The sequence below is a fragment of the Sarcophilus harrisii genome, chromosome 1, assembly GCF_902635505.1.
Source record: "Sarcophilus harrisii chromosome 1, mSarHar1.11, whole genome shotgun sequence".
Classification (NCBI taxonomy): Eukaryota; Metazoa; Chordata; class Mammalia; order Dasyuromorphia; family Dasyuridae; genus Sarcophilus; species Sarcophilus harrisii.
The window spans coordinates 217,208,513-217,226,529 of NC_045426.1; the positions used below are offsets into that span (position 1 = coordinate 217,208,513).

General features: G+C 32.9%; 1 protein-coding gene across 1 annotated transcript in view; it reads right to left on the reverse strand.

Annotated features, from left to right (window-relative positions):
* Nucleotides 1-14,135, reverse strand: part of POLR1E (RNA polymerase I subunit E) — a 31,325-nt gene extending 17,190 nt beyond the window's left edge. Inside the window, exons 1-3 of the mRNA XM_031937074.1 lie at nt 13,959-14,135; nt 10,726-10,829; nt 1,019-1,095 (exon numbers count right to left, since the gene is read on the reverse strand). Of these exons, the coding sequence (XP_031792934.1) occupies nt 1,019-1,095; nt 10,726-10,829; nt 13,959-14,022 (245 nt within the window). The 5' untranslated portion in view covers nt 14,023-14,135. The remainder of the gene's footprint in view (nt 1-1,018; nt 1,096-10,725; nt 10,830-13,958) is intronic.
* Nucleotides 14,136-18,017: the final 3,882 nt, after the last annotated feature.

The window sequence follows — 18,017 nt, forward strand, 5'->3', positions numbered from 1 at the left end:
TATTGGGAAATAACTATGGTGTTTTTAAAAAGCATCAATACAACATTAAAAAAAAATTGTAGTTTTTATGTTGAAACATAAACCATACTTCAGGTAACTTGGTATAGCAGTCCTGAAGAGTTCATTTTGACAGACAGTATTACCAGATGATACATATACAAATCATGCTATTCTTTAAATAAAGTTAAAATCACCCTGCAATTTAATTACCCTGTTATTTTTTCTTCTAAAAACCTTTTTTTTTCATAGATAGTGCAAAGTAAAACTTTAGACTAGTTCTGATAGTGTTATCAGAAGATATAAATTAGTGAAATTCTTTCCACTGAACTGTGCCCAAGGGGCTAAAGAACTAATACATTACCCTGTGATCTCTACTGAGGATGTATCCTAAAGAGATCAGAGAAGAGGGAAAGGGATCCACATGTGCAAGAATGTTTGTAGCAGCCCTTTTTGTAGTGGCAAGAAACTGGAAACTGAGTGGATGCCCATCAATTGGAGAATGACTAAATAAATTGCGGTATATGAATATAATGGAATATTATTGTTCTGTCTTGTGATAGAAAGAGCCATCTGCATGCAGAGGGAGGACTATGGGGACTGAATGTGGGTCACAACAGTGTTTTCACCTTTTTTGTTGTTGTTTATTTGCCTTTTTTTTCTTTCTAATTTTTTTCCTCTTTTGATGTGATTTTTCTTGTGCCACATGATAAATAGGAAATATGTTTAGAAGAACTGCACATGTTTAACCTATATTGGGTTACTTGCTGTCTAAGAGGGGAGAGAGAAAAAGAGGGGGAAATGGAGGGAGAAAAATTTGGAACACAAGGTTTTACAAATGTGAATTTTGAAAACTATCTTTGCATGTATTTTGAAAAGTAAAAAGCCAATGTTATTTTTAAATATTAGCCAATTAAAAAAAAATAAATTCTTTCCACTATATCAAGCAAACAGTTCTTTGCACCACTGAAAGCCAGTGGAGTTCCTTCCTCCAACTTCCACCCCTACCATCCTTTTATACCTGCATAAATTGTTGCATTTCAAAGCTCCAACACCAAAGTTGTTTCCTACATAGCAAAGTCTGTCTGTTTCAGCAGCCTAAGACATGAAGGAAAAAGAGAAATTATTTCATTACTAAAATCTAAAAGGTGTCTCCCATTGTTCTATCTTCTTATCTAAATTTACCCAATATGCTATGGATAGAATTAGACACTTTCAGACAAGAATGGATCATTCTAAAGTCTGGTTATTGGTGCCTTCAAGATGTCTGTGCTTTAAGATAGTTGAACTATAATTTTACTTAAAAATAAATGGTAAGTCGGTATTGATTATAATGGATTATAATGGATAATAATGGACTTCATGGCATTTATTATCAGTCTCAGATAGGAATGATAGACTTGTGTCTGCTGGGTAATCCACAGTAACACTTGCGCATCTAATATTTATTAGATCATAAAATATATTTTAAACTTCAGTAAAAGTGATCCACAATCCAAAGCTGACAGTATCATAAGAACTTAAATCTTGCAATAATGAAAGATATTTGACTTAACTGATGAGTTAAATTATGAGTTGATATTTAAAAAAAAAAAAAAAATGAACCCTTAATTTCTTCTATTCAAGGAGCCAGTCCTTACTGGGGCTACACTGACCCCTGGTGGATTGTTTTGGGTTTGCACTCCCATTAAATCAGCTGAGAAATTGTGGCCTTCAAAAATAAATCTTTCACCTTTGTTTTTCATCCAAGATAGAGATAGACCAACATGAAGAATCTAACTCTTCTTTAACCAATATTTGTTATTCTATCCTAAATGTGTTTTCTATTATAAGAAAAAGCCTTTGAAAGCCAAGTCAATTTTCTCAAAAGTCATCTCTAGAATTTAAGAAACAAAAGAGCAAGTAGGGTTTCCTATCTATCAGTGGATAGAGCACCAAGCCCTTAGAGGCCAGGAAGACTCGAGTCTAAATCTAGCCTCAGATAATTACTGTGTGACCCTGGGCAAATCACTTAACCCTGTTTACCTCAGTTTCCTCATCTATAAAATGAGCTGGAGAAGAAAATGGCAAATTAGTCCAGTGTCTTTGCCAAGAAAACCCCAAAGGGGATCGTGAAGCGTCAGATACAACTGAATAACAAAATGAATTTTTTTCAAGTTACACAATTTTTTTTCAGACTACCAGTTCCTGATCATTTCCAGTACTTCATGTAGTTAGGTTATCAACATACAATCTTTTTTATTTTTTTTTAAATCATTTTTTTATTCCAAACACCAAATAAAATGTTGTCCATAAAACTACGTATTGAAAATGATTGTAAAAGGGCAATCCTATCACTTTGCCCCATTCTCCCAATTGTTCCACCCTTTGCCCCCAAACTAAAGAACAGGAAAAATCAAACCTTTATAACAAAGCAAATTCTCATACTGGTTACATCAGAAAATGCTGGTCTCATTTTGCCCTGTAAGTCTCCATCCAAAGATGGAGAGCATTGGGATATGCTCTATTTTTTTAAATATCAGGAAAGTCATTAGGATAGGGAGTTTCAACAACTTGTGCTAATGTATTATCTTAGAAATAACTCTTATTTTTAATAACTGAGGCTATAAGTAATCACTTTTTTGGGGCACATATTTTAAGCTTTAACTCTTGATTGATTTGTGCTAATTAGGACGAAGGACAGATAAACTAAGGAGCTTAAGTAGAGGTCTTTTCAATTCAGGCTAGTGAAAGAAGTTCACGCTATCTGACAGGGGAGGCTGCCTGTTTCCAGCAAGGAGTGACAGTGTGTACCTGGAAAGAACTAGCAGAACAGTGGGCTTATCATATCTTTCATTATCATATAGGAACTTAAGTCCAAAATTATACAAAAGACAGCTCAATGCTAGCTACCGATGTATATGCATCTACCTGTCTGGATTATTTGTGTCTCTATTCCTCTCTATCAGAAAAGATAAGTAAAAACTGTTTATACTGAGAATCTATGTGCATTAAAGACAAAGGGAAGGCTTGATAAATTATTCAAGAAATCTGAACAGTGGGCTCAGCAAAACAAAACAAAATCCAAACCATACATACACTGAGACGGAATAATCCAGATTATTTGCCTACAATTTGTAAATTCACCACAAAGTCACTGAACTATGTGCCTTAATTAAGCTGTAGCCCTGGGGCCAAAGATCAGTTTTCATGCCTGCCTCTTAGGAACATAAGCTGATATAAGCTTATCAAAATAAATAATTAGAAATAAAGTCAGATCTAACCAATTGGAAAAATATTAAGTGCTCTTGGATAGGGTGAGCAAATATAATAAAGATGACAATACTACCTAAACTAATCTATTTATTTAGTACTATGCCAATCAGACTCCCAAAAAATTATTTTAATGACCTAGAAAAAATAACAACAAAATTCATCTGGAAGAACAAAAGATCAAGACTTTCAAGGGAACTAATGAAAAAAAAAAAAATCAAATGAAGATGACCTAGCTGTACCAGATCTAAAATTATATTATAAAGCAGCGATTACCAAAACCATTTGGTATTGGCTAAGAAACAGACTAGTTGATCAGTGGAATAGGTTAGATTCAAAGGACAAAATAGTCAATAATTTTAATAATCTAGTGTTTGACAAACCCAAAGACCCCAGATTTTGGGATAAGAATTCACTGTTTGACAAAAACTGCTGGAAAGATTGGAAATTAGTATGTCAGAAACTAGGCATTAACCCACACTTAACACCATACACCAAGATAAGGTCAAAATGGGTTCATGATCTAGGCATAAAGAATGAGATCATAAATAAATTAGAAGAATATAGGATAGTTTACCTCACAGACCTGTGGAGGAGAAAAGAATTTATGACCAAAGAAGAACTAAAGATTGTTATTGATCACAAAATAGATCATTTGGATTATATCAAATTGAAAAGTTTTTGTACAAACAAAATTAATGCAGACAAGATTAGAAAGGAAGCAATAAACTGGTAAACCATTTTTATAGTCAAAGGTTCTGATAAAGGCCTCATTTCCAAAATATATAGAGAATTGAATCTAATTTATAAGAAATCAAGCCATTCTCCAATTGATAAATGGTCAAAGGATATGAACAGACAATTTTCTGACGAAAAAATTCAAACTATTTCTAGCCATATGAAAAGATGCTCCAAGTCATTATTAATCAGAGAAATGCAAATTAAGACAACTCTGAGATATCACTACACACCTGTCAGATTGGCTAGGATGATAGGGAAAGATAATGATGAATGTTGGAGGGGATATGGGAAAACTGCGACACCCATACATTTTTGATGAATGTTGGAGGGGATATGGGAAAACTGCGACACCCATACATTTTTTTTTTCCATTTTTTTTTTTTTTTATTATAGTAACTTTTTATTGACAGAATCCATGCCAGGGTAATTTTTTTTACAACATTATCCCTTGCACTCACTTCTGTTCTGATTTTTCCCTTCCCCCCTCCACCCCCTCCTCTAGATGGCAAGCAGTCCTATATATGTTGAATATGTCCTAGTATATCCTACATACAATATATGTGTGCAGATCCAAACAGTTTTCTTGTTGCACAGGGAGAATTGGATTCAGAAGGTAGAAATAACCCGGGAAGAAAAACAAAAATGCAAACAGTTTACATTCATTTCCCAGTGTTCTTTCTTTGGGTGTAGCTGCTTCTGTCCACCCATACATTGTTGATGGAATTGTGAATACATTTAGCCATTCTGGAGAGCGATTTTGAACTATGCTCAAAAAGTTATCAAACTGTGCATATCCTTTGATCCAGCAGTGTTAACTGGCTTATATCCCAAAGAGATTTTAAAGAAGGGAAAGGGACCTGTATGTGCACAAATGTTTGTGGCAGCCCTGTTTGTAGTGGCCAGAAACTGGAAACTGAATGGATGGCCATCAATTGGAGAATGGCTCAATAAGTTATGGTATATGAATATTATGGAATATTATTGTTCCGTAAGAAATGACCAACAGGATAATTTCAGAAAGAGGCCTGGAGAGACTTACATGAACTGATGCTGAGTGAAATGAGCAGGATCAGGAGATCATTATATACTTCAACAACAATACTATATGATGATCAATTTTTTTTTTTTTTTATTTAATAGCCTTTTATTTACAGGATATATGCATGGGTAACTTTACAGCATTAACAATTGCCAAACCTCTTGTTCCAATTTTTTACCTCTTATCTCCCCACCCCCTCCCCTAGATGGCAGGATGACCAGTAGATGTTAAATATATTAAAATATAAATTAGATACACAATAAGTATACATGACCAAAATGTTATTTTGCTGTACAAAAAGAATCAGACTCTGAAATATTGTACAATTAGCTTGTGAAGGAAATCAAAAATGCAGTGTGCATAAATATAGGATTGGAATTCAATGTAATGGTTTTAGTCATCTCCCAGAGTTCTTTTCTGGCATAGCTGGTTCAGTTCATTACTGCTCCATTGGAAATGATTTGGTTGATCCGCTAGTGAGATGGCCTGGTCCATCAGAACTGGTCATCATATAGTATTGTTGTTGAAGTATATAATGATCTCCTGGTCCTGCTCATTTCACTCAGGATCAGTTCGTGTAAGTCTCTCCAGGCCTTTCTGAAATCATCTTGTTGGTCATTTCTTACAGCACGGTAATATTCCATAATATTCATATACCACAATTTATTCAGCCATTCTCCAACTGATGGACATCCATTCAGTTTCCAGTTTTTAGCCACTACAAAAAGGGCTGCCACAAACATTCGTGCACATACAGGTCCCTTTCCCTTCTTTATAATCTCTTTGGGATATAAGCCCAGTAATAACACTGCTGGATCAAAGGGTATGCACAGTTTGATAACTTTTTGAGCATAGTTCCAAACTACTCTCCAAAATGGTTGGATTCGTTCACAACTCCACCAACAATGCATATGATGATCAATTCTGATGGATGTGGCCATCCTCAGCAATGAGATGAACCAAATCAGTTCCAATAGAGCAGTAATGAACTGAACCAGCTACACCCAAAGAAAGAACTCTGGGAGATGACTATGAATCACTACATAGAATTCCTAATGCCTTTATTTTTGTCTGCCTGCATTTTTGATTTCCTTCACAGATTAATTGTACACTATTTCAAAGTCTGACTCTTTTTATACAGCAAAATAATTGTTTGGACATTTATACATATATTGTATTTAACTTATACTTTAACATATTTAACATGTATTAGTAAGCCTGCCATCTCGGGGAAAGGGTAAGGAGAAGGAGGGAAAAAGTTGGAACAAAAGGATTTGCAACTGTCAATGTTGAAAAGTTACCTATGCATATATCTTGTAAATAAAAAAACTATTAAAACAAACAAACAACATAGCTGTTTGGACATAGCTCTCTTCAACAATGAGATGAACCAAATCAGTTCCAATTGTTCAGTAAAGAATAGAACCAGCTACACCCAGCGAAAGAACTCTGGGAAATGAGTATGAACCACTACATAGCGTTCCCAATCCCTCTATTTTTGTCCGCCTGCATTTTTTATTTCCTTCACAGGTTAATTGCACATTATTTCAAAGTCCGATTCTTGTGCAGCAAAATAACTGTATGAATATGTATACGTATATTGTATTTAACATATACTTTAACATATTTAACATTATTGGTCTATCTGCCATTTGGGAAAGGGGGTGGGGGGAAGGAGGGGAAAAATTGGAACAAAAGGTTTTGCAATTGTCAATACTAAAAAATTACCCATGCAAATAACTTGTAAATAAAAAGCTATAATAATAATAAAAAAAAGAATTTGGACTTCAAAAAAATAATAAAAGAAAATAATTATATAAGACAAAGCTTCTTAAACTGTGAGTTGCAGCTTTATATGGGGTCACATCTTCATGTTGGGGTAGTGAAAAAATTGATTACAATATAAGGTTTCTGGAAGCTCTATATTCTGCAGTATCAAATATTCTGCCAAAATTTATCTTTTGTAACAGTAAATAAAGAAATCCATTAAAATAAATAAATAAATAGATAAACAAAGTTTTAGAAATCAGTTAAGTTCAGTAGGAAAAACATTAACATCTCAGAAATGGGAGTCAAAAAGAACTGGGGAAGTTGGAACAATGAGACAAATCCAAAAAGATGAAATTTAATAGGTAGCTAGCTAAAGAATTTGAAGAGGCAATTTTCTAAAGAAATTCTGAAGTTATCAACTACCATGAATGACTTAGTCTGGTGTCTTAAGTAAGTGCTCAAAATTACTAATAAGAGATGCTAATGTAAAATAACTAAGGTTCTGCCTTGAATCCATGAGACTGGAAAAGATCAAAACAGTGAATGGCTGAGGAGCTGTGGTAGGATAAGAACATTAATCTGGCATTAGTAAAAGAGTGAATTCGTCCAACCATTCTGGAAAATAATATGGAACTATGCTAGAAAAATTATAACTTTATATACCCTCTCAAAAGTGACTCAGCAAAGTCACTTGGAGGCACATATATCCAGTGAATGTCAGAGAGGGAAAGTTTATTATATTTACAAAAATATCAATAACAACATTTAAAAAAATACCATTTTCCCCTATTAGATATAAAAAAAAATTAATACTTTTTTTAAAAAAAGTTTTATATTCCAACTTCTACCCTTCCTCTCTGTTCACTCCGAATTAGTAAAAAAATCTGACATAGGTTATACATGTACAATCATGTAAAACATATTGCCATATTAGTCATTTTGTGGAAGAAAACTAGGAAGGAAAAAAGCAAGAAAGGAAATTTCAGTGTGTATTAAGATGTCATCAGTCCTTTCTCTGGAGGTAGAAAGTATGTTTCATAATGAGTCCTTTGGGAGTATCTAAGATTACTGTATTACTGAGAAAAGCTAAGACCATTCACAGTTCTTAATTATTCAATATTGCTGTTATTGACTATAATGTTTTTCTGGTTCTGTTCACTTCACTTTGAATCAGTTAATGTAAGTCTTTCCAAATTTTTCTGAAATCATCCTGCTTCTCATTTCTTATAAATCATACCACAACTTGTTTAGCATCCCCCCAAATTGGGGAATTTTCGATTCAATTTTCAATTCTTAATCACCACAAAAAGAGCTGTTATAATTATTTTTGTACAAATAGATACTTTTCCCTTTATTTTGATCTCTTAAGAGTTGTGAGTGGCATTGTTAGTTCAAAAAGTTTTAGTCATTTGGGCATATTTCCAAAAATTGTATAGCAAGATTTTTTTAAATCATATTTATAGTTTTTTCTTTTATATAACCTTCATTTCTGACTTTATCTGACCTCTACTATCCATTAAGCAAGCCATCTTTTCTGACAAAGGGGAAAAAAGATGGAGGAAAGCATTCATCCAAATGCTATACATCAACTGAGTCTGAGAGTTTGTGCAATGTTCCTCACCTATTGCCCCTGATTACTGAGAATGAGAGAAAGAAGTGTGTTTATACAACTCTTCTCCAAGGCCAATCTTGATCATTATAACTGTACAGAATTTGGTTTCACCTTTTTTTGGTCTTTTTTTCTGCGCTACAATTACTATGTATATTGTTATCCTACTTCCAATCATTTCATTCTGCATCATACAAATTCATATCAGTTTTTGCATGTTTCTTTATATCTGTAGCATTTTTTTTGTGTGTTAAGAACAGAAAGAGAATGGATATCTACTTTTTGGGATTTACTGGATAAAATGTAGCATATGAATGTAATGGAATAATAGTGTGCTTTACAAAATGACGACTATGAAAAAGATCAGAGGAATTTGGGAAACGGCATGGAAAAGGGGATAGGCAATGGACTCAGTGAAGAAAGGTGGGTTCCCATCCCATGTCACACACTTACTATCTCTGTGACTCTGGGGAAATCACTTACCTACCTTTCCTTATACCTCAGTTTCCTTAACTACAAAAGATAAAGGGGTTAGACATGATGGCCATTAAGGTTTCCTTATGGTTCTAAATCTACGATCCTATGATTTGAATAAAATGATGCAAACTCAAGAGAACAATTTATGTAACAGCTCCAATAATGTAATTATGTCCCTAAAGAACATCAAAACTCTGACCAATGCAGTGACCAGTCCACATCAGACGACATACATCTCTCCTAACGGCTGAGAGGTGATGGACTACAGAGATAAATACAGAAGCAGGCATCTATAATCAAAAGAAAAAGCACTGAAAGGGATCTACTTCATCCAACCCTATCATTTTGAAATATTCATATTGAACATATTCAGAGTCTGATTCTTTTTGTACAGCAAAATAACGTTTTGGTCATGTATACTTATTGTGTATCTAATTTATATTTTAATATATTTAACATCTACTGGTCATCCTGCCATCTGGGGGAGGGGGTGGGGGGGTAAGAGGTGAAAAATTGGAACAAGAGGTTTGGCAATTGTTAATGCTATAAAGTTACCCATACATATAACCTGTAAATAAAAGGCTATCAAATTAAATAAATAAAATAAAATAAAATAAAATGCTGCACTTTCTCCCACCAAATGTGCCCAATTTGTTGATTCACTTTGCTTAACTTTCACTTTCTAGAGCAAAAATCACTGGAAAGTGATATAAAACGCATCAATAAAATATTTAATTTTAAAATATTTGGGGATAACTGTAAAGCTCTGCACTTAATTTTTTTTCTGTTTTTTATTTTTAATAACTTTTTATTTACAAGTTATATACATGGGTAATTTTACAGCACTGACAATTGCCAAACCTTTCGTTCCAATTTTTCCCCTCCTTCCTCCCACCCCCTCCCCAAGATGGCAGGATGACCAACACATGTTAAATATGTTAAAGTATAAATTAAATACAAAATAGTATACATGTCCAAACTGTTATTTTGTTGTCTGTACTTAATTTTTAAAAAACATCTTCTAGTACAGCACTGGAAAGATGTGGATAAATAGCAATTTCTATGAATGACTTAGAGGCACTAGCTGACTACAACCTCAATTATGTCAATACCATATGACATGGTTACAATAAAGGGATGTCAGACTGTATTAATAGTCCCTTCATACTCTGTACTGCTCAGAGAACATTTGGAATTCAACTTTATTTAGCTCTGGGCAAACACTGTAGGAGAGACACTGACAAACTAAAGTACATCTAGAAGAAGGAGTGCAAATGAAAATCAACCAAAGGAACTGAAAATACTGAATTGGAGAAAAGACAGGAAAATAAGAGCTGTCTTCTAGTATCTGATGGACTTTCATGGGAAAAGGGGTTGTGATTCATTCTACTTGACTCAGATTGAACAAGCACCAATGAAGTCAGGCAGATTTCAATTCAATATAAAAGTTTTCTTCAGAAATCAACTCAAAAGCCACCTCACACAAGGCCTTTCTTATCTTTATTCCCTGCCTCTAGATGCTGGTACATCCTCCCCTACTCCCAAATGACTATGTGTATACTTATATTTGTACATGTTATCTCCTCTGATTGAAAATAAGTGCCTTTTAAAGTCAGGAACTACTTCATTTTTATTTTTGTACCCACAGCACCTGGCAGAGCTAAGCATGAAATGCTGATAGGATTTTAAACAGTTTATGAATATTTTAATCAGTTTTCCCTAGACCCTCATGAAGCAAAGCAGTTATGATTTTGAGTGAGTGCCTGTTTCTAAGTACATACCAACTTGTTAAAAAAAAAAAAATACACTCTTATCTGGTCTTATAAACAAAGTAACTTACCAAAATCCTTCTGAACTTCTTCCTGGGATTGGCAGTGTCTTTGCTTTTATATAAGGAAAAATTCACATTTTCAGAATTCTGGAGTTTCCCATTTGAAAACTGAACTGTAATAAATACATAGAAAGTAATAAGTGAAATGGCACTGAATATAAAATGGATTTTTTAAAAATTATACTATGCAAATATATTTAATATAATTATACACATATGACTCATATCAGATCGGTTGCTGTCTTGTGGAGGAGAGAGAAGTGGGGAAAAAAAATATAAAAAAGAAAATGTGAAAAATTGATAAAATTAAGAAGCTATCCTAGAATCTATCACAGCCTGAACTTGAATCTAGGGCTTCCTGACTCTAAGGTCAGTCCTTTATCAATAACTCCCTACTACAACATAGTATCACTCACATTTCTTTTTTTTTTTTTTTTAATTATTGCTTGAAAGATATTTTATTTTATTTTATTTTATTATTATTTTTATTTAATAGCCTTTTATTTACAGGATATATGCATGGGTAACTTTACAGCATTAACAATTTCCAAACCTCTTGTTCCAATTTTTCACCTCTTATCCCCCCACCCCCTCCCCTAGATGGCAGGATGACCAGTAGATGTTAAATATATTAAAATATAAATTAGATACACAATAAGTATACATGACCAAAACGTTATTTTGCTGTACAAAAAGAATCAGACTCTGAAATATTGTACAATTAGCTTGTGAAGGAATTTATGCATGTGTGCATAAATATAGGGATTGGGAATTCAATGTAATGGTTTTTAGTCATCTCCCAGAGTTCTTTTTCTGGGCATAACTGATTCAGTTCATTACTGCTCCATTAGAAATGATTTGGTTGATCTCGTTGCTGAGGATGGCCTGGTCCATCAGAACTGGTCATCATCTAGTATTGTTGTTGAAGTATATAATGATCTCCTGGTCCTGCTCATTTCACTCAGCATCAGTTGTGTAAAGTCTCTCCAGGCCTTTCTGAAATTATCCTGTTGGTCATTTCTTACAGAACAGTAATATTCCATAATATTCATATACCACAATTTATTCAGCCATTCTCCAACTGGTGGACATCCATTCAGTTTCCAGTTTTTAGCCACTACAAAGAGGGCTGCCACAAACATTCGTGCACATACAGGTCCCTTTCCCTTCTTTATAATCTCTTTGGGATATAATCCCAGTAGTAACACTGCTGGATCAAAGGGTATGCACAGTTTGATAACTTTTTGAGCATAGTTCCAAACTATTCTCCAAAATGGTTGGATTTGTTCACAACTCCACCAACAATGCATCAATGTCCCAGTTTTCCTGCATCCCCTCCAACAATCATCATTATTTTTTCCTGTCATCTTAGCCAATCTGCAGGTGTGTAGTGGTATCTTAGAGTTGTCTTAATTTGCATTTCTCTGATTAATAATGACTTGGAGCATCTTTTCATATGACTAGAAATAGTTTCAATTTCTTCATCTGAGAATTGTCTGTTCATATCCTTTGACCATTTTTCAATTGGGGAATTGCTTGAATTTTTATAAATTAGAGTTAATTCTCTATATATTTTGGAAATGAGGCTTTATCAGAACCTTTGACTGTAAAAATATTTTCCCAGTTTATTGCTTCCCTTCTAATCTTGTCTGCATTAGTTTTGTTTGTACAAAAACTTTTCAGTTTGGTATAATCGAAATTTTCTATTTTGTGATCAGTAATGATCTCTAGTTCTGCTTTGGTCATAAAGACCTTCCCCTTCCACAGGTCTGAGATCACTCACATTTCAACAGGGTTTTAAGGCTTATGATTCACTTATGATACAACAAGCATCTAGGGAGTTAGAGGAGAGTGCTAAGTTTGGAATTGGGAAGAAACAAATTCAAATTCTGCCTCAGACATTTATTATCAGTGTGACCCTAGGCAAATCATGTAACTTTTCTCAGCCTCAGTTCCCTTCCCTATAAGTGGGAATAGCCCCTACTGATAAAATGTTTTACAAACTTAAAATGCACATGTGTGTGTGTGTATATATATATATATATATATATATATATATATATACATGCAAACATTAAAAATATAGATCTTATTTTATATATGTACATGCAGACCTTTTACATATACATGTACATAGATTATATGTATATTATTACATATTATATTATTATTATATTATGTATTATATATATACATATACACAAATCTTAAACTTAAGTGACTGTGTGGATGAATATATATGCAAAACTTAGATAGACAAAACACTATGGGGGCAGGTAGGTGGCTCAGTGAACAAAGCAACAGGTCTAACATCAGGAAGGCTTCAGTTCAAATCCAGTTTGGGACACTTACCAGCTGAGTAAATTACTTAATTTCTGCTTGCCTTAATCCACTTGAGAAAGAAATGGCAAACGACTCCAGTATTTTTGCCAAAAAAACAAAACAAAACAAAAAAAAACTATACACAACACTAACCTGCTGTGTGACCACGGGATCACTGAAAAGTGGGACATGACAACCACCAAATCAGTATACGTATCTATATCCATCTGTCTCTATCCTATCCATAGCCATCTGTCTCTTTAAGGTTCGCATTTTTGTTTTATAGAAATGTATCTCCTTGACTAAAAACCATTACATTGAATTCCCAATCCCTATATTTATGCACACCTGCATTTTTGATTTCCTTCACAAGCTAATTGTACAATATTTCAGAGTCTGATTCTTTTTGTACAGCAAAATAACGTTTTGGGCATGTATACTTATTGTGTATCTAATTTATATTTTAATGTACTTAACATCTACTGGTCATCCTGCCATCTAGGGGAGGGGGTGGGGGGTGAGAGGTGAAAAATTGGAACAAGAGGTTTGGTAATTGTCAATGCTGTAAAGTTACCCATGCATATAACCTGTAAATAAAAGGCTATTAAATTAAAAAAAAAAAAAAGAAATCTATCTCTTTCGACATAACATATGACATTTGTTATCTATTGACCTTACGGTTTGCACACGCACACGCACGTGTAGCACATAAGATACAGAATAGGATGTTACATAAAATGCACCCCCGCTTAAGGCTTGCCGAGCACACGATGTGTCGGTACCCGGAGAGGGGCAGCCGCGCTGCCTGTCCCGTTCCGCTTTCTCACAGCCCCTAAAACTGCCCCTCCTTTCCCGCGTTAGCGAGCCAAGAAGCCCCTGCCTTCTCCAGCCCCCGCGTCTGGCAGGGGCGCCGGCCTTACCCAGCGCAGCCTTCTGTCCTTCGCTCGGCTCCCCGCAGTACTGCCAGGTCGCAAAGGCAGACATGGTCAGGGCAGCTCCAGGGACTGCAGCCCCACAGCCCCGGTCCGGTCCCGCGCAGCTCACAAGTGTGGCTTCCCAAAGCCATCAGGCTTCAGCCGGAAGAGGCGGGGCCACGGGGCAGAAACCACCGTCCTATCCAGACGCTCCTCTCTAGCCCCGCCTCCCAAGCTTTGCCGTTGTAGCGTCTCACTCTCAGATCGAAGCCCGCTGGTTGGCTCTCTCCTTATAAGCCCCACCTCCTGACTCCTACGGGTCGCGTTCTTCTTAATCCCGCTTCCTACTGCTAGTGGGTTCGTCCCCCCTCCTAAGCCCCGCCCAGGAAGCGGAGGGTCCGTCCCCTTCCTGTCGGCTCCTCCTATTGTCGGAGCTACAAGGAGGCGGTCTGCCTGAGAATCCCCAACCCCGGGTTTTGTGAAGCTGCTGGCTGCTACCGTGGGAAGAGCTCTCCTAAAAACCGTTTAGTTGTGTCCCGTGCTCCTATTCTTGTTTTTGCTCAGTCCTGTCTGACTCCTACTCGACCCTATGGGGCTTTTCTTGGCGGAGAGGCTGCGTGATTTGCCGTTTCCTTCCTCAACTCATTGTACAGATGAGGAAACTGAGGCAGAGCGGAGTGACTTGCCCAGGGTCACACGTGTCTGCGGCCGGGCGCGCCATCCACTTGGACATCTGGCCGCTGGTCAGTACCTGGTCCGAGTCGCACCTTTCTGGGCTATGGGGATCTCTCCTTAGCGTTTCTCTCACCACCTCTTCCAAGTACTTCCAGTAAGTGCTGGTGTTCAGTAGGGCGGATAAGCCCTGGGCAAATCACCTAGTTTATACTTGCCTCAGTTTCTTCATATAATGGGGATAATAATAAATATATGTATAATAATATAATTCTTCATATATTCTTCTTCATAAAATGGGGATAATAATAAATATATATATATATATATATATAACATAGTTCTTCATATATTCTTCTTCATATAATGGGGATAATAAATATATATATAATATAGTTCTTCATATATTCTTCATAAAATGGGGATAATAATAAATATATATAATAATATAGTTCTTCGCCTAATTGGGGATATGTAAGTATATATATATATAATATAGTTCTTCATATATTCTTCTTCATATAATGGGGATAATAATAAATATAATAATATAGTTCTTCATATATTCTTCATAAAATGGGGATAATAATAAATATATATAATAATATAGTTCTTCATATAATGGGGATAATAATAAATATATATATATATAATATAGTTCTTCATATATTCTTCTTCATATAATGGGGATAATAATAAATATAATAATATAGTTCTTCATATATTCTTCATAAAATGGGGATAATAAATATATATATAATAATATAGTTCTTCATATATTCTTCATATAATAGGGATAATAAATATATATATAATAATATAGTTCTTCATATATTCTTCATATAATGGGGATAATAAATATATATATAATAATATAGTTCTTCATATATTCTTCATATAACGGGATAATAATTATATATATAATAATATAGTTCTTCATATATTCTTCTTCATAAAATGGGGATAATAATAAATATATATATATATAATATAGTTCTTCATATATTCTTCATATAATGGGGATAATAATAAATATATGTAATAATATAGTTCTTCATATATTCTTCATATAATGGGGATAATAATAAATATATATATAATAATATAGTTCTTCATATATTCTTCATATAATGGGGATAATAATAAATATATATAATAATATAGTTCTTCATATAGTCTTCATAAAATGGGGATAATAAATATATATAATAATATAGTTCTTCATATATTCTTCATATAATGGGGATAATAATATATATAATAATATAGTTCTTCATAAAATGGGGTTAATAATAAATATATATATAATAATATAATCCTTCATATAATGGGGATAATAATAAATATATATAATAATATAGTTCTTCATATATTCTTCTTCATATAATGGGGATAATAATATATATAATAATATAGTTCTTCATAAAATGGGGGTAATAATAAATATATATATAATAATATAATCCTTCATATAATGGGGATAATAATAAATATATATAATAATATAGTTCTTCATATATTCTTCTTCATATAATGGGGATAATAATATATATAATAATATAGTTCTTCATAAAATGGGGGTAATAATAAATATATATATAATAATATAATTCTTCATATAATGGGGATAATAATAAATATATATAATACTATAGTTCTTCATATATTATTCTTCATATAATGGGGATAATAATAAATATATATAATAATATAGTTCTTCATATATTCTTCTTCATATAAAGGGGATAATAATAAATATATATATAATAATATAGTTCTTCATATATTCTTCTTCATATAATGGGGATACTAAATATATATATAATAATATAGTTCTTCATATATTCTTCTTCATATAATGGGGATAATAAATATATATATATAATAATATAGTTCTTCATATATTCTTCATATAATAGGGATAATAAATATATATATAATAATATAGTTCTTCATATATTCTTCATATAATGGGGATAATAATAAATATATATAATAATATAGTTCTTCATATATTCTTCTTCATATAAAGGGGATAATAATAAATATATATATATAATATAGTTCTTCATATATTCTTCTTCATATAATGGGGATAATAATAAATATATATAATAATATAGTTCTTCATATATTCTTCTTCATATAATGGGGATAATAAATATATATTATTATATAGTTCTTCATATATTCTTCATATAATGGGGATAATAATAAATATATATTATAATATAGTTCTTCATATATTCTTCATATAATGGGGATAATAATAAATATATATATAATATAGTTCTTCATATATTCTTCTTCATATAATGGGGATAATAAATATATATAATAATATAGTTCTTCATATATTCTTCATATAATGGGGATAATAATAAATATATATAATAATATAGTTCTTCATATATTCTTCATATAATGGGGATAATAATAAATATATATATAATAATATAGTTCTTCATATATTCTTCTTCATATAATGGGGATAATAATAAATATATATAATAATATAGTTCTTCATATATTCTTCATATAATGGGGATAATAATAAATATATATTATAATATAGTTCTTCATATATTCTTCATATAATGGGGATAATAATAAATATATATAATAATATAGTTCTTCATATATTCTTCTTCATAAAATGGGGATAATAATAGCATTTACCTCACAAAGCTCCTCTTCTGGGGGATTTTCCGGCCTTAAAGAGACTGTGATCTACTCTGATATTTTCTAGGTTCCAGGTCATGGTGCATTGAGGACATGGTAATAAAATTGTTAATAATCGTCGGCATTTTAAGACCGTTTTAAGGTTAGGAAAGCTCTTTACAAATATTATCTCATCTTATGTTTAAAACACCTTGTAAGGTGAGGGATTGTGATTTTTTTCCCCCAGTGGTGAACTCCTCTGCCTATCTAGTTCAAAACAAAACAAAAATGATCTTTTTTTATATAAAATATATAAATATAAATAAAATTTATATAAAATAATGCATTACTGCTAACTACCACTCAAGAAAGGGAGAGAGGAGAAGTTGAAGAGAAAAAAAAAATTCCAAAGAATTGGTGGATCAAATAATGAATCATAGAAACAACAGATTTTTTTTTCAGCAAAGAGAATGACAACCATCAGAATATTTGGTATGTAATTAAAGCAGCACTCAGTAATAAAATTATATCTCTTAAGTCTAAAAATTGAGGAAAGAGAACAGATAGATAAATTGAGGATACAACTAAAAAGCAAACAAAAACAAAAATGAAAATCAAAGAGTTTAATAAAAAGTAAAGAAAAATTATAGAGTTGATAAATTAGGAACTGTATTAATAATAATAATTAAAAATTCAGATAGTTTCATTAAAAGGGAGAAAAACAAATTGTTA